Raw genomic sequence first — 24382 nt, forward strand, 5'->3', positions numbered from 1 at the left:
GGTTTTAAAATTGGAACAACCTTAGCATTTTTCCATTTGTCAGGAAAATATGCTAATTGAAAACATTTGTTGAATATATCAACTAAAAATGATAAGCTACTTTCTGGAAGTTTCTTGATGAGGATGTAGAAAATTCTATCATCACCAGGAGCTTTCATAATTTCGGTTTTTTCAATAATAGTTCTCAGTTCTTCCAAATCAGCCTCACAGGCATTTTCGAGAACGTTCTCTTGATTGAGAATATTTTCGAAATCCTGAGTAACTTGATTTTCAATTGGACTAGTAAATCCTAAATTAAAATTTTGCGCGCTTTCAAACTGCATAGCAAGTTTTTGAGCTTTTTCGCAATTAGTTAGTCATAATTTGTTTTCCTCTTTCAATGCCGGTATTGGCTTCTCATGTTTTTTTTTTTTCAAAATTTTAGATAATTTCCTAAAGGGCTTAGAGCCAGAATCCAATTGAGAAATTTCATTTCATTGTTTCTTAATTGTGAAAAACGTTTCTTGATTTCTTTCTGCAAATCCTGCCATATAATTTTCATAGCAGGATCGCGAGTGCGTTGAAATTGTCTTCTCCTCCGTTTTTGAGGCGGATCAAGAGTTTAAGATCATTGTCTATAATCACGGATTCAAATTTTACTTTACATTTTGGAATTGCAATGCTCCTGGCTTCAACAATGGAATTTGTTAAAGTTTCAAGAGCATTGTCAATATCAAGTTTTGTTTGTAAAGAAATGTTAACATCAAGATTGGAGTCAATATTTGTTTCATATATATATTTCAGTCGGCTCGAAAATAATTGAAAGTGGAGCTGATAGGATTGAGCAATAGGTATAATGGGATATTTGAAATGTAACAGGGAGATGTTCAGAATCAAAATCGGCGTGAGTAACCAATTGACTACAAAGGTGACTAGAGTCGGTTAAGATCGTAGATGGGTTTCTTGAAGAGGAAATACAAGTATACTATAGGGCATTGAATTGACAAATATCCTGAAAAACATACATCAAATAAAATTCTGCCATTGGAATCGCTTTGCGAATATGTATTCCATGAGCGATGTTGTGCATTAAAGTCTTCTATGGTATCCATAAATTATAGGTACAAGGATTTCGGAACGCATACTTACTCCAAAACGAGCTGGCGATTGGCGAGTTTATCAACGTAAAGATAATTTATTAAGAAAACCGCATCTCCACGACGGCAGGGGCGGCAGCACCGATCATGATTCCAACGCGACCTCCTTTATTTTGTCCTGGATCTCCTCTATTCGTAATCCTCTACCTACTTGCTGCTATTGAGCGAACGTTCGCAATTGGTGTAGGCCACTCCGACGCCGAAACCCGATCCCATAATGATGGGCCACGCGCGTCTCTTGAAGAACAGCAACGAGAACACGGTGCCCAGGGCAAGACCACCACCTAAAATGAGGAATTCAATGTCCCGTTGATAAACAATAGAGGCAGCAACAAAATTACATAACTGGGAAGCTCCCAAGTTCAAGGGCCCCGAATTTTCTTCGTCGGAATACGATTTCTTACCGAATTTGATCAGCGTATCGGTTAGGCAGCGGTCGATCTTCTTACCATACTGGTCCTCAGCGAAGTTTTGGGCCATTTTGCCGGCGAACGGAGCAAATTCAGGAATCGATTTTTTGCCAATCGAGAAACGGAACCACCAGACACAAAATCTGCCGCACTGGATTCTTTTCGTTTCGTTCGTGTGTGCAAAAAACGCGTTTTGACGTTTGTGTGTTTTGCTCGCGCACTTCCTTTTTGGAGGGGTGACGGTTCACATCTCCTGCAGCCTCGCACAGCATGAAACGATTCTGAAGGGGTCAAATGCGCACACTGAAAAATCTCTCGTAACTTTTCAAAACGTCGTAATTAACAAATGTAAACACATCGAGTTTGTAGATACATAGCTTTAGTTTTGCACCACTTAACATCACATAAGAATAACTCGTATGGATCTGAGAGAGACTCGCGAAGAGGAAAAATATCAACGTCATATGCAGCCAAGTTTCCCCTCTCACGAAACGTCAAATGCAGCCCACCGTTTTTATGGCTGAAAAAGTGAAAAGTATTGTGTTCAAAGTAAACTGTTATTAAAAACCTCAGTCGGCGGAGCAGTTTTTTCCAAAGTTGCTGATAAATCTAAGCAGAAGATTAATAATTTCTAATGTCTGCTACGTTTGCTGGCATGAAAATTCACTCAAACGGCTATCTATGATTCGATGTGATGCAAACTCAATCATTTTTTGCTGAGAAGTTCATGTGAGGATTTGAACAGCATTCGCATAATTGGTATAAACACAAAGTGGAATAAGAAAAAAACTCAGCAATCACAGAAAAAGAAGACCGTCTTCGCGAGTCTCGTCTCAGGTATGGATAATGCACAATAGGGTAGATCGCCAATTATTGCACACCACCCAATTATTGCATACTTACCAATATTCGGGGAATATTACACTGATGACAATGAATTGGAACCCTGATATTTATGCAAAACACTATAATGAATACTTTTCATTCCAGCTACCAGCAGTTTGTTTCTCATTAAAAAGTTCAAAACCGTGCACTTAAAGCGAAATTAAACTACCGTGTACAGCGCTATTCAATTAGCACCCAAATTGTTACGCCATGACTCAAGTACAGTTAACTCTCCCTCACTCGATATTCCATATCTCGATATCGAGTTAGAGAACCATAGTAAAAGTTGGTTTTCATGGCTAACTCGATGGTCCCTTGGATCACAGTTGCATTGGTTTTGTGTTCTGTAACTCGATACCTCCCTAACTCGATATCGAGTTAGGGAGAGATGACTGTATTTCCCGCAATGAAATAGCTTCTACCGAAGTCAAATCTAAATGGATTTCATATATTTTTAACGAAACTGGAGATTTATGTTAGGGATGGCACACAAATTATGACAGGCTATATTTCAACTTTTTTGACCCCCCCCCCCTTGGAGCGTGACGTAGTTTGTGCATGACCCCTTATGGTTTCATAATGCGAGGAGAATTTATTTTAAAAAAACAAGGTTTTTCTTTGTAAATATTCAAGCGTTCAATAATTGGCTCACTGTCAGCAGCTGTAGCCCTGCAAAAATGTAACAGTTGTTTTACACGAAAATAAGAATTTGACCAAAATTGTTAGGTATAAAACCATTAAAATCCATACAGTGTTCTGTTACAATACATTCAATTGTTATTGAATTGTATATTCAATCCAGAATAATGTTGCGTCTGGAGGCGACCCAACTAACAATTTTAGCGCTATAAGCCAAGATTATTTGCTTTGTGCTGTATAACAGTTGAATTGGAGCAGCGAACGCAGCAAAAAATGAAAGCTGTCAAAAATAGAACGATTAGCGTTAATACAGCTGTAACGCAAACGTTTTGCAGCTACAAATCTTAGCTGAATAAATTTCGTCAGTTATCGCTTTTGCTGCTTTCACTAAGCTGTAACTCAACACCGTAAAAGATAGTAACCTAATGATGTGGAATAAAACTCGCCATCATCAATCCGGCTGCTTCTATACAATATGATTTGTTATGCTGCTCAATATATATTTAAGAAGCGCTTTATCGTCAGTTATACAGCGAGCATACAGCAGTAAGCTGTAAAACAACAACTTGTGGCGCATCTACTCAGCTTGTTGGATGTAAACATTGTGTTTGACGTTTCGCACCCTTTTACAGCCTGATGAAGTGGTGTAAGCGCGGCCATGACATCTTTTACGATCATTATAAAATATTGTGTGAACCGTTTTCGATGTAGAACAAAACGGTGTGTTTTCTTTGCCTTTCGATATAGACTGTGGTGGCAACAAGGACAGCGTCGAGACTTGTGGATGCAGAGATCGTGAGTTCGATTCCAAACGGTGGCAGGTAACGTTGGGAACATTAAATTCAGATACGGAAGCTGTGAAACAGCTTGAAAATATTATTTGATCGATAATACAGCGAAGCTGTATAATAATTATTAAACGGTTGCGAAATGGTTGAGAAAGCGCCTTCCGAAGATGTGACACAGCTACTTGTCGATTAACTGTCGAGATAGAGCAATGATCGATACGAATAAGAGCTGCCAACACAGCTTAAAAGTAGCTGAGTAGATTCGCCAGATTTGTTGGTGAAAGGATCGCATAGAAGCTTTCGTTTGTATGTACAGCGCCTTTACTCAGCATAAAGCCGTATAAAGAAGGCCTAGAGAATGTTTACATTTGCACTAAATGTTAGTTGGGGAACCAGCCTTTGGCTGAAAGCCTCACTTATAAGGAAATTAACGCTTCAGTCGTCGCGCTATTGTATTTTGTACAACACCGCAGAAAAAATCTCGCTTTTCGTTCACAACAGCAGCGTTGTGGTTCTGACGGTGGCACACCGCGCATCGACCGGAAGGTTTAAAATCAGAGGGGGTTGTGTACAAGACACGGCCGCATGACGTTAACTACGCCAAGTGATTTTTTGCATTTGAATTTTAGGCGATTTTCATAGTTGCAGCCTTCCTTTAGTTCAAATTCTAACATAATATCGTGACGGTCCAAACATTTTAGATTTTTAATTGACACCCAGTATATTGCCGTAAGACGTAGTTAACGTCAAAAGAAGAATGCGCAAACGAGCAGAAATTGGTCTGCTTTTATAGTGCACTAGCCAACCAAAGGAATCATGGAAGACAATATGAAGGAGTTCAATTTTCGACAGTCTATCGTCAAAAATCAAAAGTTTTCTCCATTTGAGTAAAATGTTGTATAAATTTCCGACCGATTGGTGGAAAAATATTAAAAATCTATAGATAAATGGCTGAGTTATTACCATTCAAAATCTTACATAATTTCGTGACGGTCTCAACATTTTAGATTTTCAATTGACACCCAGTATATTGCTGTAAGACGTAGTTAACGTCAAAAAATGTTGCGTCGACATTCAATTACAATATATTGTATAGTATCCAATACGTTATATTGGACATTATCACTTTATTCCATTTACTAAATCAAGCATAACTTTTCAAATCGGCGTATCTAGCACTTGGAGGAATTCGAGAAAAATGCGATGCAATATATTGTAAATCATTTTAAATCCTGTTTAAAATGTTTTGCGTTTTTTCTATTGATGTGTCTTCTATAAGTTGAAAAAAAAGAACACCGTTTCTAACCACTATTATACAATTCCGATTTGTTTTGATTTAGATTGAAAAACTGGTAAAATTATCGAATAAACTCTTTTGCTTTGTGCTGCTCACATACACCATGATGATTCGTCGATACCATACCTTGATTGATACATACACCTTGCTTGATGCGTCGGTTTGACAGTTCGTTTTTCACATGCGTCACGTCATATACACCAATATTGTTTTGAAGTTGCACATACACCGGTTTGCAAATTCCCATAAAACTTAATAAAGTTAGTCAATTCGTCAGTTTCGTTCAACTACAACGAATATTGGTTTCCTACACTGAAATCAAATCTCCATTGTATTTTATGTGCGTAAAACAGATAAAACTGTTTCTGGAGGTCATCGTCCGAATCTATGTGCACCATTTGAAATGTATTTTGTTTCCATTAGATTATATTGTAGTGCATTTAGTTTTTATGTGCACTGCAATACAATTGAAGAAATAAATATTTGAAACTTATCAAAGTGGAATATGAATTTTAAATGTACCAACCCATAGTGAAGAATTATCAACTTCCGCACATAATTTTCAAAAGGTTACAAACATAGTGAAATATTATGATGGCGGAGTAAACAAAGAGAATTGTTTCGATTTGTATTCCCAAACGTGTAATCTCAAACGGCATCGAAAAGACATCGACAAACGCTGAAGATCAATCCTTGCTGGTTATGCAAGAAAAAAAACTGTAAGTAACATTCTCGGAGCTAATCTAATCACATTCAAATTTGTGCAACCAACTCATTGCTTTTGTTTAGGGAAATGCGGTTCTCCCGCGTGTGAACTAAATTCGGGATTCCACGGCAGATGACGACCTGGCTCATTTCATTCAATATCTGCATGCATGGGAGTTACTGAGGGAGTAACATAATCTTTCCAAGAAAATGTCTCGTTCCGCATGATCTGCATTATCCACAGGCTGAGATTAGGTACATTTGCTCTAGGTCTGGATCGAACTCTAAAAACTTAAAATGGTGACAAACCTGAAACCTTAAGTGAATTCATTCATCAAGTTTTCTTTCCAAATGATCATAAGTTTAAATTCTTTTAAATAAAAATTTTGTAAAAATGCAATGTTTTTAATTATTTATACTTGCAAGTACAATGCATTAATAAGTCTAATAAAATACAGTTCGTAGGCATTTATTTAGTACGTGCGCTGCACATAAATTTCAAGAGGAACAACTTTCCCAAATTTATGTGCAAGACTAGTGAATTACAAGTGCAAAGCTTGATTGCAAAAATATATGTGCAATGCACATATATTCGATTATGAGATTTATCTCAGTGTAATGTTTCCAATTTCAACACGACTAACAGGAGCACCGGGAAAAGCCGTGAGTAATAAAAGTAGATGGCGAACAGTTCTTGTGAGAAATTCGGAGAGAAATATTGTCTAAAACCAAATACTGATGCTGCTCCACATCATTTTGCCGACCCGTCAGCTTGCTGCAGCTGAGAAAATCTGAATCTCTCGATTTCCAATATGTTTAGTGATTCGGAAAAGGTATGACGTATCTGCTGATTAAAATTTAATGTTTAGGTTCTGCGTATAGGTCGCTTACTCTGAGCATAAGTACGGTGTATGTGCTAGCATGAAAAATGTTGTCAGTTGAGTCGCTTTGCAATCGTAGGGTGTATGTAGCCAAATTAATAACACTGAGTAAAGTGCACATAGGGCAAAATTGAAATTAATTTCAAAAAATCAAAAAATTGATTTATAAATACTTTTTTAGACTCAATATGTAGATTATGCGTTTGTCAAGCCCATGCAGCGCAAATCTCGATTTGTTCATTTTTGCAGATACGTCGGATTGAAGAATTACGCTTGAAATGGTATATTTTTTTTCGGGTAATTTTAGTACCCGCTTGAAATGTGGCCGTTAATCGGATTCTACCGGTTTGTCTGTAATGAGGACTTTTCCGAAGGGCTTTCCTGATGAAAACCCACACGCTTAAAAAATGTTACACTAGATTGCTTAAATATCATACTAAAACCATATTCGGTCTATTCACTCATTGCGATGCATTTTTGCGCATTAAGCATTGGCTAGTATAAACGGGTTTTATATCGATGAATGATTTTTTTGGTATTATGCATTCAAGGCATAAAAATCTTTAATTCTTTATATTGAATAAAATCGCATAAAATCAACCATTTTAATTAAATTACTGTAAACAAAAGCAAGGAAAACGTGAGGAAGTGAAACCGCATGTTAAGCGTTTATTTTCATTTGAAATCTATGTTGTATCTAATTCTTAACAAGGTGCCTTTGTTGCCTATTGTTAATGCTTCTTCCGATCCTTTCCCGCATCGATTAAGATCTGTTATTCAAATCCTTGCCGCAGTTACTTCCGATTTGTTCACGCTGTTCGAAATGGTGCTCCTCTAGCAAAATGAACTGAAAAAGTTATACATGATGAAAAATCAATATGAATACTAAAACGAGCTTACCTTATCGCATCCATTTTCACCAATTATTTCATATTTTGTTATTTCTGCTTCCCTGGGATTAAAATTCTTCCAATAAAGTTCTTTCAGACAAGAGCTGGATATACAATACACTCGCGGATAGAATGATACAATGGCGGTGGCGGGTGATCTACAAAAGCAGCATCAGTCAACGTAAATGCACCGTCAGAAATAATTTACGAAAATGCCAAAGAAAGTATAAAGTAATATGATTTGCAAGGATTAAAAATCACAAATGTGGTAGAAGTAATAAATATCACTCTAACCAGTATTTTCATGTTTCTCCGTGCATCACAAAACAAAACAGCAGAAACAAAAACACACATCAGAACAGAACGAGAACCCCAAAGCAGAATGTCACTTTCAGTTACGTTTTGTATGTGTGCGTGCGTCGTACGACCAGAGGTTCGGAAGAAAAGCAAAGGGTTGAAAATTTTTCCCTGCCAATCAAGGCTATAAAAAGTGAAAAATAGTGGCTGCAGATCGGTGATTCCAGTTCGTAAATTGTTCTAATCACGAGTTGAACCCGTGGTGATTGATGTGCGATTGACCGCGAAGCGTTAGAATTCCGGGAGAGTGAGCAATTGCTTGATTCGAATCAGGGCAGAGATGAACATTTTTGGCCCACAATGGATGCAGGGCTGGTCGAGGACGCTGCCCCTGGTGATGTGTGGCGTGGTGGTGCTGCTGCTGGTGGCTGTCGGAACACAACCATCGGAAGCAGCCCAATCAGGGACGGATCCGTACAAAATTCTTGGCATCACGAAGCATGCCACTCTGCAGGACATCCGTCGAGCGTACAAACAGCTGGCTAAGGAGTGGTGAGTGCGCGGGGAACGGAAATCGATTATTTTCGATTCGGGCAGGGCTGGTAGTGGGACTCTTTTTAGAGTCAAAATTTTGACGCAAGTCTCTAAAAAGTATTATTTTTTTCTATTCTAAATAGAGACTTCAATCTATTTCAACCACAATGATCTCGTAAAGTAACTTTTCTTATTCTTCTTGGCATTAACGTCCTCACGGGGACAGAGCCTGCTTCTCAGCTTAGTGTTCTTGTGAGCACTTCCACAGTTATTAACTGAGAGCTGTCATTGCGAAAGTTGCCATTTTCGCATTCGTATATCGTGTAGCAGGTACGATGATACTCTATGCCCAGAGAAGTCAAGAAATTTTCTATTACGAAAAGATCCTGGACCGACCGGGATTCGAACCCAGACACCTTCAGCATGGCTTTGCTTTGTAGCCGCGGACTCTTTTAGTAACTTTTATACTAACTAGTTCCTAGTGCTAAGCTCTAATGGTTTCGCTGAAATCTTCAGACATTTTCACGCACAGGACTGATAGCAGATTTCTTTTTAGAGACTTCGTCTCTATTTTAATGCAAGTCATTAAAAAGTATTTTTTAATGAAAGGTCTTTAATGTCTCTTTTTGACCAAAATGTCACTTAAGTCGTTATTTGTTTCTTCTTCCCTTGGGGACGAATCCTAGTGCAATATTATAGAGGCTCCACAGATGTATTCAGAGTACGTGACTAATACAAAGGTTCTTCAGGAGTTTTTTTCGCGGATTTCCGAAGGAAACGCTTAGAATTCTTCAAGTGGTTTCTCCAAAAATTTCTCTAGAATACTATTAGGAACTCTCTAGGGATCTTTCCAGCGATACATTGAAGTATTTCACCGAAAGTTCTTCCAAGAACTTGTCCGAAAATTCATCCAGTTTCTTCTCAAGATATGCTAATATAAATCTCTCCAGAATTGTCTCTATGAAATTCTTCAGCACTACAATCTTAAGTGATTTCTACAGGAATTCCTTCTCTTTCCAAAAAATTATCCCAGTGTTTTCTCCAGTTATTGTTCTACAGATTTCTTTATTTTGTACATGAACTTTATCAAGGAAATTCACAATAATTTATTACATTTTTTTAAGAAATTCGTTGAAGGATTTTCTAGCTAATCCAACAAGAATCTCTCTAGAAGTTCTTTAAGTGGCTGTTTTACTCGTCCACATTTTCTTACAGGAATTGCATTATATAATCCGTAAGTGTTACTCAATTTAATCTAATGAGACTCTTCTAAGATGACCTTAAGATGATTATGAAACGAAGCCACACCTCAAATTTTCAAGAGCACAAGACTTGAGAACCAAACAGCACTCCGCGTTGAAAATTTATCCCATTGGTCGTCACCAGCAAGCAAGTAATTTGATTGATTTTCAACGCAAACTGATGTCAGATTCTCCAATCTTGTGCACTTGAAAATTCAAAGTTTGGCTTCGTTTTGTAATCACCTTAATAAATTACATCATTGGTTCCTCATGAAGTTTCTGCAGACATTTCCGCGTAATTTATCGTAAAGTCTGCATCATTTACACATTAGGCGCGTTTTTCGGGATTTCTGGATAGAGACATTTCTGGATAAATGCTTTGAAGAAATCCTAAGAGGAACCTCTAGGATAATTCCTAAATGTATTCTTAAAGAAAAATTGTGGAACTATCTCTGTACTTTGTAGGTAATTTTTGAAACAATTATCAAATGAATTCTCTATTAAAGGGTTTTGAAAGAAAATTTTGAAGAAAATCCTTAAAAAATCATGGTGCATTCGTACAACGAACCATTGTCCTTCATAATAATAGCATTCAAAGGTGTGGCGTACCTATTTGATTTTGGAATGCCTTCAACAGTATTTAGACAAAATATTTTACATTACTAAAATATGTGAAATAAAATGTTTTTTTTTTTGACACGAATGCACCTGTGTGGTGTAAAGTGTCGTTAATAAAACAAACCAATAAACAACAACCAAAATCTGTTTAACTTCGTATTAGTAACATTAATTAACACTCATGTCAGATGATTTAAATTATTATTATCTTTATTAACGAGATTTGCAGCCCGAGGCTGGCTCATCTCGGAGATGATTTAAAATCAAATAAATAAATAAAAAAACATCCATATTGAATTCCTTCAGGTGTCTTGAACGAAGGTTTTAATATAATTTTTCAGGAAGTCTGTAAAAAATCATTATATGAACTCTTGAAGAAATCTTCCGAATAATTCTGAAGGAAACTATGGACAACTACTTGAATTAATTTCTGATCAAATTCCAATCATGCTAAAATGCATACAGTAATATGAGCAAGAATTCCCGAGAAATGTTTGGTTGGATTATAAAAAAAACTTTAAAACTTTTATCTTCTGGTTTCTTTTTGTTTCCTGTTTTATCTCGTTTCGGTTTCTTTTTGTTTCCTGACAGTTCTTTTTGATCTCTTCTTTCACATGAGGTCTCTAGGCGTCTATTTTTGAGACACTCAGTCGCTACCAGCCCTGCTAGGGGTGGTAGCAGGTCTCTTTTTAAAGACTTGGTCACTATTTTAATGCAAGTTTCATTTTTGAATGGAGGGTCTCTATATTAACCAAAACAGTTTTCTTGACAACCTTGATTATAAGATGTATCTTTACGAACATAAAAACAATGTTTGCGTAGTCTTATGAATTTTGAGCAAACTTGTTACATACATTTTAGCATTGCAATTTTTTTTAGTGATGTAGATATTAAAGAAATTTATTGCTAACAAGTATCTGACAGATTTCTTAAATGAATTGCTAGTAAACTATCTACAGTAATCGCAAAAATTTACAACAGAAAAACTTGTTTGGAAGGAAAGATACAGACTCTCAGTAATTAAAATTAAAAATTATTATAGGATTCCGCCTAAAACTTGTTTTTGGTTTAGTTATAAATATATTCAATAATTTTGCTAGAAATAATTTCATGAATCACACTAGAAATTCCAACAGGAGCCAGGCGCTTCTCCGCTGATTGAGCCAAAGTCTTTCCCACGACTTTAATCGACTACTTCTATACAAAAAGCGTTACTATTACGAATGCTTGAAAAAGCTGTGTGGCATAATGTTAATAAGTGTTAATCAATAGTGATATGATTTATTCCAACAATCCGATTATTGAAACGTTCAGTTGACATGAAGATTTTTTTAATACGCATTTGGCATGAAGTTCTAATTTTCTATTTACAGAATTAAATATAATTCTGATTTGATTCATTTCGAGTAGTCGAAAATAATTGACGTTCTAAAACTACTTATTAGAGAAAATTTTACAGAAATCCTGCCACAAGTTGATCGTTAGATTCAACATTTATTTCTCTCTGTCAATAATTCCACTACAATCTTCTGAAATTTTTCCACGACTGAAAACCAACAAAATTTTGCGCATAATTACAATCAAAATATATCTTATTTCAGATTCTACAGATTATGTAGATTGAATTTTATAGTCATTGTAGGCAGCATTCATACTTGTATTTTTTTTATTTTTTGGTAATTACAAAAGGCTCCTAATCGCGACGAGAAGCAGAACAAGTCCGCCAAAACCCGTGCCAGGAAGTCGTACCTCAACATGCTGACGAAAGTTGAATGCTGCATCACGGACGACGAAACATATGTGAGGGCCGACTTCAAACAGATCCCCGGCAACCTGTGTTTCACGGCCAACGATAAGTTCAGCGTTCCGGAGCATGTCCGCACTCAGAAGATGTCCAAATTTGCGAAGAAATTCCTGGTTTGGCAAGCCATCTGCACGTGCGGGAAGCGGAGTGCACCTTTCGTGACCCAGGACACGATGAACGGACAGGTGTAAGGCGGCATCCACAAATTACGTAACGCTCTAGGGGGAGGGGGGGAGTAGGCTACAGCGTTACGGCTCATACAAAAATTTGAAATTTTTCATACAAAAAGCGTTACGGAGGGGGGGGGAGGGGGTCAAGAATTTCCAATTTTAGCTACTCCAAGGAAGTGGTATGCGGACAATAAGGTCAATTTCCTGCCGAAAATGTTCAACCCTCCCAACACTCCGGAGCACCGCCCCATCTAGAAGTACTGGGCGATTATGAAGCTGCACCTTCTTAAACGACCTAAGGTAGTGAAGACAGTCGAGGAACTGAATAAAGTATGGGTTTACATGCAAAAAACTATTGATTCACAGGTTGTGCAGAATCTTATGGCCGGGGTTAAGGCCAAGGTGCGGGCATTTGCGTATGGACTGTAAATAAAATACGAGTAAAATGGTAAAATGAAGTTTAATAGTTATTTTTCAATCCCTGCAAATTTGATGGCAATCGGATGAAAACTCGAATTTTGGGAATCAATTTTATGTGTGGCAATTTCATCGTGGCCACCCTTTACCACGTATTTGTCTTTAACTCTTGATGAAATCTCTGAGGTAGTTTTCCTTAAAAAAATCCAGATTGAGTTCTTGAAGATATGTAAAACGAAATTCTTGGAAGAATTCCTTAGGAAGTCCGTAAAAAATCATTATATGAGCACTATGGGGCCTTCCTTAGCCGAGTGGTTAGAGTCCGCGTCTATAAAGCAAAGCCAAGCTGAAGGTGTCTGGGTTCGATTCCCGGTTGGTCCAGGATCTTTTCGTAATGGATATTTCTTTGATTTGAGAAGATGAGCTTTTGAAGGAATCTGAAGAGGTTTTTGGGAAAACACCTGTAATAATTTCTGAAGAAATTCATGTCCTGAGAAATTGCCAAAAACATCCCTCTTATGTTGGAGAAATATTTGTTCATATTGTATTGGGGAACCGAACTCGTTTTGTTTCCTTGGTCCCTGTTTGGTCTCTTTGTTCAGACCACAGATCTCTTAATCATATTTTGAAGCCATTTAGTTGCTACCATTCTTGGATTTAGGGCGCATGAATTGGGAATAATTTGGACTTATGTTTGTAGGCACCCGGACAAGTCGGACCATCCCGAGGCGGAGACAAAATTCGTGGAGATAAAGCAGGCATACGAACTGCTGTCCGATTCGGAGCGACGGAAGGCTTACGATTTGTACGGAATAACGAACGAGGATGCCCATCTGTACAAGGAACGTCCTGATTACAGCAGCTATGGGCGATTCCCGGATCCGTTCGAGCAGTTCTTCGGGCACAATTTTAACTTCCACGATCAGGACATTAGTTTGTTCCACAGGCTGTCGATTACGTCGAAGTACTACGAGACGAATATAGTTCCGAAGAGTCACCACACTCCGCAGATATTGATGTTCTACTCGGATTGGTGCTTCTCCTGCATGAAGGCGGCCAATTCCTTTAAGAAGATGATCGATACGTTGGAACCGTTTGGGGTTACGTTTGCGACGATCAATGCCGGGCATGAGAATCAGCTGGTGCGGAAGGTTGGAGTACATTCGTTGCCTTGTGTGATCATGGTTCTGGACGGTCACAATTATGTCTACAAGGAGAGCGTTTATAACACTCAGCGGGTGGTGGAATTCATTCGACAGAAGCTACCTTACAAGCTGTTGCTCCCGGTTGACGATGGCTCGATCGATAACTTCCTGCAAGGGTGGGCTGATAATCGTGTCCGGGCGTTGATAATGGAACCACGATCGCAGCCACGACTCCGTTACTTGATCACGGCGTTCCATTTCCGGGAACGAGTGGCCTTCGGATTCGTACAGCTGAATTCCCAAAAATCACAGCACATCCAGGAACGATACAAGGTTCATCCTTCGCTGGACACGCTACTGATCTTCAATGAAGATTCCACCCGGCCTGTGGCGTCCATATCGATGTCGGACATTCCGACCCCGACCCTGAACAACATCATCTCCGTAAACAAATATCTGGCCCTTCCCCGTCTGTCCTCGCAGGCCATGCTGGAAGGTGTCTGTCCGGCGGAATGGAATCGCCCTCGGAAGCGGTTGTGCGTGGTTCTGGTCACGGAAAACACCTCCACCCATGACGAAGCCCGTCAAGCGATGCGTCGAATCGCCATGGAGTCGAACTATAGTCCGGAACGGGTCCGGTTCGCGTACATCTACCAGGAGAAACAGACCGAGTTCATAAGCGCCCTGGCCGAGCACAGCAAGCTGACGGAGACGATGCTCAAGGTGGTGATCATCTGGCGAAAGGACGCCAAGCACATCAAGTACGAGTGGGTCCACGAGGCCACTATGGAATCGTTGAACCGAAGCGTGGAGAATGAGACGCACGAGCTGAACTACAACAACACCAAGCAGAAGCTGGACGGGGCGATTCAGCGGCTGTTGCGGTCGTCCGAGGCGTTGACCTACGAGGCGGAAGTGAAGGTGAGTTGGACTAGGATCAAAGTAATCTCCAACAAAACTGCGCTCACTAGTCGATTTCTTCTATAGCTAAACTGGACTAATTTTATAAATTACTATTTTAAGAAATGAGAGAATTCGTAACTCAAAATTTAGTTCAAGAAGACTACTAGTGAGCACTAATTGGGTTTACGTTTTATGAGAGGGATGCATTTTAAAACGTCCCTCTTTTGAATGTTCATTTTCCAGGATCTCCTAGACGAGCACGCCCAAGGCCTAGTGATCCGCATCCTGAACAAGGTCCTGCTGGCATTCGAATACATGACGGAAAACCTCGGCCAGGAACATATCCTGCCGGCTTTGTCCGTCGTGGGAACAATCGCCTTCATTTTAGGCGCCGGCTATTTAATGTCCTACCTGGTCCGGGTGGAAGAGGAGAACATCCAGAAGAAGCAGTCCAAATCTCCGGAGAATAAAAACGGTACCTTTGGGCTCATAAAAGTCGTCACAGAAGTTAATTTAAATTTGTTAAATCTTTCCAGGAAAAGTTCAAAACTACGTTCCGGAGTTGCGTCTTCACGAACTTCGGGCGGAAAAGTACAACGGCCTGGTTCGGCTGTTAAAACCCGGCTGCCGGACGATCGTCCTGCTGACGGACATGCAATCTCGCAACAAACTGATTCCGGCCTTCCACAAAGCGGTGTGGCCTTACCGGAAGTAAGACGATCCTCTTCAATCACTTGAAGCGATCACTCTCAAACTGTGTCTTCCATATTTTTTTCAGGAACAAAACCCTCATGTTCGCCCACATGCTCATCGAGAAGGGCATCGGATGGTATGCGGAACTGCTGCGTCTGAGCCTATCGGAGTCACGGGAGATGAAGATCAACCCGAGGAATTGCATCGGGACGGTGATTGCGCTGAACGGGCATCGGAAGTACTTCTGTATGTACCACGCCAAACATCCGGAATCGAACCGGGGTGCCAAGGTGAGTTGGGGGCTGACCCGAAGGGATTCAGCTTGAAGCTGGTTCGGTTTTATCTGAAGCTCCCCCAACTACCGTATGGGGTAGGTGGGGAATCTATCTACGATCGTATAATTGTTTGAATTATGATTCGTGGTTTACGGCTAACCAGCCGAAAAAACTGAACATTACATATGTTTTGAAATTGGATTAAATGGACTAATTGATGTGAAATTTGCGAAAAAGTTTCACGTCTTTTCGGTGAGAATCGAATTCACAACTCCCTGTTCGTTAGATAGGCGCGTTACCCATACACAACGAGAGGACTCATGGACGCAGAAGTTAATCTGAATCAGATTTCAGCTCAATAATCACGTGGTCCTCTTTCGCAAATGCGTAACCACGAATCATAATTTAAACAAGTATTTTAGCTTGAGATCGTCACGACTCATTGGAAGCCCGCACTATACAAATCTCAGCCAGCGAGTAGTGTGTGATATTTCAATACCTTATAAATAATGCACTCTCGGGATAGGCATTGCATATACAATAGAAAGCGTTTAGTTTGGATTGGCATCCAATTCTTCCACAAGAAGTGCGTTTTGCGAAAGAGGAGCACGTGATTAATGAGCTGAAATCCAATTGAGGTTAACTTCTGCGTCCATGAGTCCTTTCGTGGTGTAGGGGTAACGCGCCCTATCCAGTGAACAGGGAGTCATGAGTTCGATTCACACCGAGAACACGTGTAACTTTTTCGCAAATTTCACATCAATTTGTCCATCTAACCCAAATGCAAAGTAGGGTAAATGATGGCTTCGGCACCCTGAGGGTATTTTCGGCAGCACTAACTTATCGTCCTTGTTTCACTTTATCTACGGAACAAGAGTTAACTTCACTGCACTTAACATATTCCTTGAACTATAATCTTCCATGTAAATCACATCTTTCACAAAAATATTATATGACATGGGTTTTATCGTTAAATGAAATAAATGCTTACGAAATTATCGTCATTCGTGAGCTGCCGAATAAAACAACACAAAAACAGCTTACAAAAACTCACCGCTTTAAAAAGTCCAATTCTCCGCTCCAATGCCGATTTTTTCACAACAGCTACGCACCGATCACTTATGCACTATTGAACTTTTGATTTGTATATAAAGCACTCGAAAATACCTAATTTTTATGCTTTAAATCAAAAATTAAAATTAATGCACTTTGATTTCCTCGGCAATCACTTTCTATTACGGGAACAGGTTGCCAGAAACTCATATTCAATTGCGGTGTATTTTTTATTCACGATTTAAATTCACAGAAAAAAAACGAACATGACTAATTAATTTGTTTGAATTCGACAACAAAGCATGCATTGGTTTCTTATTTGAAGATTGTAGTGCATAATCTTCAATATACTGAGAAACATATAATATAGACGTCTTTTAATAGTTGAACTATATTGGCAACACTCTTGTTGTTTTACAGGCAATCAGAGCATGATGTTTTTGTGTCAAGTCATAAGTGAATTGATTTTCAAAAGGCCTATTCTGATTTTCTCATATACTGAGAATAATAGGAACGCAAATAAATTTTACTGGCAAAGTTTGAATTTTTCCGAATCCGAAAAAATCGTGGAACATTCTCTCGGTAATAACTTGATCATAGAGCGTTCAAGAGCAGCAACCTTCTCAGACCACAACCATATCGAGCCATTCAGCGTGTCAGTTCAATTCACGGTGAAATTATTTACCTTTCGAATTTAAAGAAATTTGAAAACAAATGTGCAAGTACCGTCGTTAGGGGTGAGATTTGGCCAAAAATGCGTAAGTCCTTTCACCCTTTTCACAACTTCGAGGAAGTGACATTGGTCCAAACAAACTTCACTCAGAAAATTGAACAATCGATAAACATAGGAAACCCTTATGAAGATTCGTCACAAGAAAAATTGAAATTCATAAATTTATGTTATAAAACTAAATTTGAAAACAAAAATATATTTCACGGCAACCTGGACAGGCTTCAAATTTTTCCCTCTCATTTACCATTATCACGTCTATCTTTTGATACTATGGGTAGTGATAGGGATACTATCACTTCTTGAAAAAAGATAGATAGAAGATATACTATATTACCTCTATTACACTATCTGCAAAATTTTATAGCTATCCTTGTCTATCCTATAATTGATACAAAAACTGAAACCAAAATCTTGCGCATGGGAAAAAGCTAATAGAAATAACTCAAGGCATGTTCTCATGGATATTTTCGAAACGGGCACGACGAAGGAATAACGGAAATCGATGTCCGACGTTATTTGGAAATCTAAGATGGCGGCCTCCGGTTTGGTAAAATAATTGAAAATCAATGCAATATGGGTATTTTCGGAACGGACACGATGAGGGGATGACGAAAATCGATGTTCGACGCCATTTTGAAATCCAAGATGGCGGCCTCCGTTTTGGCAAAATCGTTGAAAACTCATGCAATATGGGTATTTTCGGAACGGGCGCGACGAGGGGATGACGAAATCTATATCCTTTGATTTCAAAATGGCGTCGAACATCGATTTTCGTCATTCCCTCGTCGCGCCCATTCTGGAAATACCCATACTGCATGGGTTTCCAACAATTCTTACACTCCTGAAGCCACAACCTTGGATTGCTAATTATGGAATTTAGTAAATTTTCTATATCCATCGTCCAACAATATTTATTTTATAATATTATCAATTTACTTTTTCTAATCGACCTAAGTAACTTTCATACGGTTTTGAGAAAATTAATTCAGAAGAATCACCACCTGTCTTCTAAAACTGTTTTAAAATGAATCACCTTTTTAACATTTTTTCGACGTGTACATTTCTTAAATTTTGCATACAATGAGCTCGCGTTCAAAAACTATGGAGTTCCTATTATTTCGCACAAGAATTTTATGACAAAATGATAGGCCGTTTTATTCCGTTACATGCGACGTTTTACTACCAGTGTAAAATCGACTCAAGTAGTGTTTTGTTTTGATTCGTGGTTAAGTCACTTTGTCTCTCCATACAGCGGGCGGTGAAAGTAGTGGTTAGGTTTCGAAAGTTGAAAATCTTACTTTCGTCGTTTTGTGAATCCGGAAATTAAACGTTATAAAAGTGAAAAGTTGAGTTGGTACAGAGCGGTACGTGTAGAATTCCGCCTGCTTAACACGTAGGATCGATAAAGTAAGTTTGTATACTTTTTTGACTTGAGTCTGTATGAATAAGTTTTCGAGAATTGATAAAGATTGAACCTCTATCATTGTTATTTGAGAGGTGTTGTACTGATAGTATCATCTTCATCATGAGAATTTTTTGGGATTGGGATACTATCACTCTATCGTCTATCTCTGATAGAAACCATTCTCTCAGTGATACTATCAGGATAGACAAGAAGTGATAGTATCATCTGGCTGAACTGATAGTATCAGTTGTCTATCAGATAGATGATAGTATCATCGTTTATCTGATAATTTTGATGCCTGAACCTGGAATCGAACCTAGAACCTTGCAATCGATTGGCCCGTGGGCACTCCCCTCGTCTATCGACGCTTTGATGTGGGGTGATGCTAAAACTATACATAAAGCTTTCGTATTGCAATAATCGTTCGATCTTTCTTAAGGCAAGATGTATGAATTTCTATAGCCCAGATCGCCGCGTGTAGAGTTGATACGTAATAAGAACAAATCAAGAGAATCGTGTTCGACCATTCCCCCCTCCGCAACGGTCTTTGTATGAAAAAATAAATTTTGTGTTTGAGCCTACTCCCCCTTCCCCTAGAGCGTTACGTAATTTGTGGACGGCGCCTTAGTCTGCACAAATTTAGTGGCGTTGTGTATTCAATATGACTCCCAGCTATTCTATTTATAACTGCAGTTGCATGCAATGCTGTTCTCAGTGTAGTCTGTATTTTTCTGCATTGGCCCTTTCAACGGGTAGACTATAATGAGTGACGTTTAAATTCAGGCATTGTCAACAAATACAAAAAGTTACCAATACATAACCTAGTTTTTGGAAAGTTTTGGATTGCCGAAGTGAACATATTTGTTGCCGACAACAGTAATCGCATTGCCGATAAAAGAACAAGTGCCTCGTGACTTTGGTGAGGAAAAATAGATGATTTGGAGAACAAAATAGTGTTTTGTGCATAATAATTACTAAATAAAGAGTGCTCAAGTGCAGTTCAGGTGTATCCTGCTAATTGTTGTGCTTCATTGTTCTGTATAATTGTGTTCTTCAAAGTTCAGCTGCTTAGGCTGCCGACAATACGTAAGTTCCCCTATATGTTATTTGGTAGTTGTTAAACTTCCACTCGGCTGGTTTGCCGTTAATAACGAATCATAATTAATTAAAACCAGTATTATGAAATTATCACCGCATTCTTTCAACGGCTGCACGAATATGGCTTCATTCTTTGTGAAGAAAAGTGCAATATGCTACAACACCAAATTTAGTATCTTGCACATATCGTTCAAGAATCTAGGCTTCATCCGGCTCCTGCGAAAATAGAAGTCATTGTCGAGATGCTCCCTCGAAGTGACATCCAGTCTTCGATCAGTGCAGTAAATTTTTATGGCAACTTTGTATCAGAATTGCAGCAACTACGGAAACCAATATCTTTTTTGACGTAGAACTACGTTTTTCTTCTCTATAGAGCTTAGTGACATTTGAACATACGTAGACTAGCATACGCTCGTCATACACAGTTTGTTTTTGTTTTCCTCAAAGAAACTTGCACACGCTTTCCAGACTCATCAAAATGCATATGGAAATATTACCCAATTTGAAAAATTTACACCCGGTTTCTGGGTGTTTTTCGAGACTGAGTGCATATTGTTTTCCTCTAAGGTTCACAACTACATCTTCACGAGGGCACCCATACCATTGGGCGTGATAACCACTATACAGTGATCGGCGCCAAACAGTGGGTGGTGTGTGTCTGTCTTGTTTTCGTTCATGGCTCGTTATCTTCCACGAACGATAAATTTCATGCGTGTTGTATGAATGCAGGCGGATAAATGGGATGAAATTATTTCTCGTGTGTCAATGATCGTTAAATTTTCCAAAGTCTGGATACCGCTCGAGGAGTCCTTTGTCGACGAATACCAGGCTGGATTTCGTGAGGGCGAACCACATGTTTTTATCTTGCGAATGATTTTAGATAAATTCCGGGAATGTGACTTGCAGACTAATCATCTGTTTATTGATCCCAAGGTTGCGTACGGTTATGTATGGTGTCTGAACATTGTTTTCCAGCAGAACTGATTAGTCTGATACGTGCAGAGGCAATAGTTAGGCATAGTGGTTTTGCGCTAATGCGGTGTTTGATGAGAATGTGTTTGAAGTCATTGAAAAACTGTTGGATCTTATTTATTGGGTTATTGCATTGGGCGATTTCTTCGGTGGCTCTCCACAGGCACGAAACGTGGACGTTAAAAAGGCAGATCGGAAAGCCTCTGATGATATTAGGTGTAAAGTACTGCGGACAATACTCGACTAGAAACTGGTTATTGGTGCAGTTGCATGCAGTGTTGTGAAAAACTCAATCTCTCATAACTCACGCTTGAGATTGCGTGAGTTGTCAATCACGCAACTCAGCAGTCAAAAAATCATGGATGAGTTGACTCACCTTTTTGACTCATTGTCTCGTATTTCCACAGTTTACTCACACACGGCAATATTTTTTGTTAGTCAGGTAAAATTATAGTAATCCTTTCTAACGTTAACAACAACATTCGGGTTTCACGAGTTTTTGACGGGTTTTGCGACCGAATCATTTTTTACGGTTTGAGTTGATTGAGTGATTTTGCATCAAAATCTCAAGCGTGAGATTTGCGAAGCACATCTCTAATGAGTTTGCTCTCACGGGAGAGCGTATTGATTGAGATTTGAATGTGAGTCTATCAACACAAATGTGGAGAAACTACAAGCAATTCACTAATACAATCAAACAGTTGTGTATTATACAGAATCATCTCCTCATCTCTATTAAAGCACATTGTATCAACACTGGTTGCATTAACCACGAATTATAACAAGCGTTCTTTATACGTGTATATTATTAATGGTGGTAAGCTCCATCGAAGTTAATACGCCAATCGCGTATTATCCTCGATTTTACTATGGTAAAATCGAGGATAATACGCGATTGGGGTATTAACATCGATGGAGCTTACCACTATAATAGTGGTAAGCTCCATCGAAGTTAATACGCCAATCGCGTATTATCCTCGATTTTACTATAGCAAAATCCAGGATAATACGCGATTGGCGTCGTAACTTCAATGGAGCTTACCACCATAAGAGTATTAAACACGGCAGGCTTCAGTGATATTAAAACCATTCAATATAATGTAAACGTTTGGTTGTCAGCTTTGATTCTTTTGCTGTAACAAATGGCACGAACTGGGTTTTCATTGTAACTGTATTGATGAGCAACTTCATTTTTTCGCATATTTCCTCATTCCAGCGCATGATGAAGATGACCCGGCAGCTAAGCACGATGCCCTCGGATCCCGAGGCCGGTGCCTTCCTGGGGATGGACAGCTCCGACTCGGAGACCAGCACGTCCGACATCTCCGAGCCAAAGATCCTGCTGGAGGAGAACCTGTTGGATGGGCTGCCCAACTGGTTGGATCGCCTCTTCGAGGGTACCACCCATCGGTACTACATCAACTATTGGCCTGATTTCACCTCGAAATAAGCATCTCTAGTCTGTGTAGGCAGCTCCCTGAAGTAGGATAATCCTGTTTTTCGTTGTTTTTCTCTCTCTATAGTAGTATCAATTTTTGTAAAAGCCAAAGACGAGGCCATTCTTTACGGAAGTAGGATGGGATTAGCGGTAATCCGTTATCTCCGTCGACACTTCCGGTAACAGTTGTTCTGAGACTTCTCGACAAAGACACGCAAATCTATACTTGTTCATTTTTTATCTATATTGACTGTTTTTTCCTATCGATATTTTTCTCTTTTTGGAATAAATCTATTCGTCAAAGTAGGTTTAAATTAAGTGATAATTGTTGGCACTAGTTTTAGTTTAGCAATTGCGATCGATTAGAAGATCACCGTAAAACCTTATATGGTTGTTTAACTCATCTGTTTCTACGTGCCAGCTAGAGAATAAATTCTCTAGTAAGGACAAGAACGAAACACAATCTAGTCAAATCTTGCATTAACACATTAAAACTAGGAAATCAAAATGAAAACCAAAATAGCATGTTTTATATAGTGTTACATGTATCCTAATTGCATAAATAAATAAAAAAGCTAATTTGATTGTTCTTCTCAAACGAAAAACGGAAATAAATTGACACACAATTAGACACATAAGAGTACCTACAAATAGAATGTATCCTAAATCAGAAATCTTTGCAAACTTTTCGCCCTCCACAGCAAACAATTGCTTTCACTTTTTGTAACACAACTCTCAAATGGTTTCAAAGTTAAGTAGAAGTTCATCTTGGCTGCCGGAAAAACTCCCTCGCACAGGAAGACTGCATTGGAGGCATTTCTTCCCCCCCTCGGTATACCTACAGAGAATGCCATCTCTAGATACATCTTCCATCCCCAGATTGTGCAAATGGCGACCAACAGAAAACCATCCTGTGGCGCACCATCAAAAGAACACAAAAAAATCCAACCAAGTGATAGTATTATTAAACTTATGGAGTGCTATCGTCTCTTTGATAACGCAAAAAAAAACAACTAATTAATTATAAAATGTATCAGAAACAATCAAACATCTTTGAAAAATACGCAAACAATTTCGCGCTCGTGCTCCAATTTTAATGAATCTTTCGAAATACATAACATCCAAGGATTAGAAAAAAAAACGGATACGAAAACAGAAGAAAATATAATCAATTAAGACGATAAATGGTGAATGGAAATTTCTTTGCGATACGAAGGGAATATGGAGCAAATTTGAATAAGCAGAACCACAAACAACGTATTAATAAAGAAAAATTGGAAGAACTTTCTCACGAATATTAGGTTTACGAAGAATTTCTATTTCAAGAAAGAAATTTCCTTGAATGCAACGCAATCCATTCACACATTTCATAATAAACATTGAAATCCTAATTTATTAAATTAATCTCAGTAAACGCAAAAACGTTTAAGGTGACCACTTTCGAGACGAAAACGTTCCCGTGAGAACAGTTTACCGGATCCTGGTGTCCCTTGGCGGGGAGAGGAAAGCCGGTAGCGGCCATGCGCTGAAGATAATGAAGAAGAAGAAGGAAGAGAGAGAGAGAGAGAGAGAGAGAGAGAGAGAGAGAGAGAGAGAGAGAGAGAGAGAGAGAGAGAGAGAGAGAGAGAGAGAGAATTGAAGGATCCCTTAGTAATCGATGTAGCCCAGAATGATGCATGCATGTGCATTCTATTTAATAATCCTGGAGGTCAAGATTATGCGGAGTTCAAGAAAAATGGAGAGCTTATCGGCGTGGCATACTTTCGCAGAAACTTGTACCAACTCGTATTGGGTGTCGGATCTGTAGCAAATATCAGCGTGGCTGGGCTGGGATGAACAAGTTGTGGCATCGTTGTATGGGACATACAAATCAACAAGCATTGAACACTCTCATTTAGGCCCAAGTAAAAATGGTGCAAAAGTCAAAACTGAAAAAGCAGTTATCTCTTTTTAAA

The 24382-nt window shown here is 38.9% G+C and overlaps 2 protein-coding genes across 2 annotated transcripts; one reads left to right on the forward strand and one right to left on the reverse strand.

Moving 5' to 3' along the window:
- Positions 1-1145: 1145 nt before the first annotated feature.
- Positions 1146-1742, reverse strand: LOC5574975 (MICOS complex subunit Mic10). Its single transcript, XM_001655395.2, has 2 exons — positions 1541-1742; positions 1146-1420 (listed from the first exon to the last, which is right to left on the reverse strand). The coding sequence occupies exons 1-2, from the start codon at positions 1614-1616 to the stop codon at positions 1284-1286; spliced, it is 213 nt and encodes a 70-aa protein (XP_001655445.1). The 5' UTR covers positions 1617-1742; the 3' UTR covers positions 1146-1283.
- A 6309-nt stretch (positions 1743-8051) lies between these two features.
- LOC5574974 (dnaJ homolog subfamily C member 16) lies at positions 8052-23722 on the forward strand. The gene is made up of 6 exons (XM_001655394.2): positions 8052-8480; positions 13413-14778; positions 15004-15235; positions 15297-15471; positions 15539-15743; positions 22206-23722. Exons 1-6 carry the CDS (start codon positions 8269-8271, stop codon positions 22437-22439), a joined length of 2424 nt encoding a protein of 807 aa, XP_001655444.2. The 5' UTR covers positions 8052-8268; the 3' UTR covers positions 22440-23722.
- Positions 23723-24382: the final 660 nt, after the last annotated feature.

The sequence above is a fragment of the Aedes aegypti genome, chromosome 1, assembly GCF_002204515.2.
Source record: "Aedes aegypti strain LVP_AGWG chromosome 1, AaegL5.0 Primary Assembly, whole genome shotgun sequence".
Lineage (NCBI taxonomy): Eukaryota > Metazoa > Arthropoda > Insecta > Diptera > Culicidae > Aedes > Aedes aegypti.

Excerpts from the sequence above, each read along its gene's own strand:
- LOC5574975 (XM_001655395.2), bottom strand. The coding sequence starts at position 1,616 with ATGGCCCAAAACTTCGCTGAGGACCAGTATGGTAAGAAGATCGACCGC. Across the intron at positions 1,421-1,540 it reads CGATACGCTGATCAAATTCG|GTGGTGGTCTTGCCCTGGGC; the intron begins GTAAGAAATCGT and ends TCCTCATTTTAG.
- LOC5574974 (XM_001655394.2), top strand. The coding sequence starts at position 8,269 with ATGAACATTTTTGGCCCACAATGGATGCAGGGCTGGTCGAGGACGCTG. Across the intron at positions 8,481-13,412 it reads AAACAGCTGGCTAAGGAGTG|GCACCCGGACAAGTCGGACC; the intron begins GTGAGTGCGCGG and ends TTATGTTTGTAG. Across the intron at positions 15,236-15,296 it reads ATCTCCGGAGAATAAAAACG|GAAAAGTTCAAAACTACGTT; the intron begins GTACCTTTGGGC and ends AAATCTTTCCAG.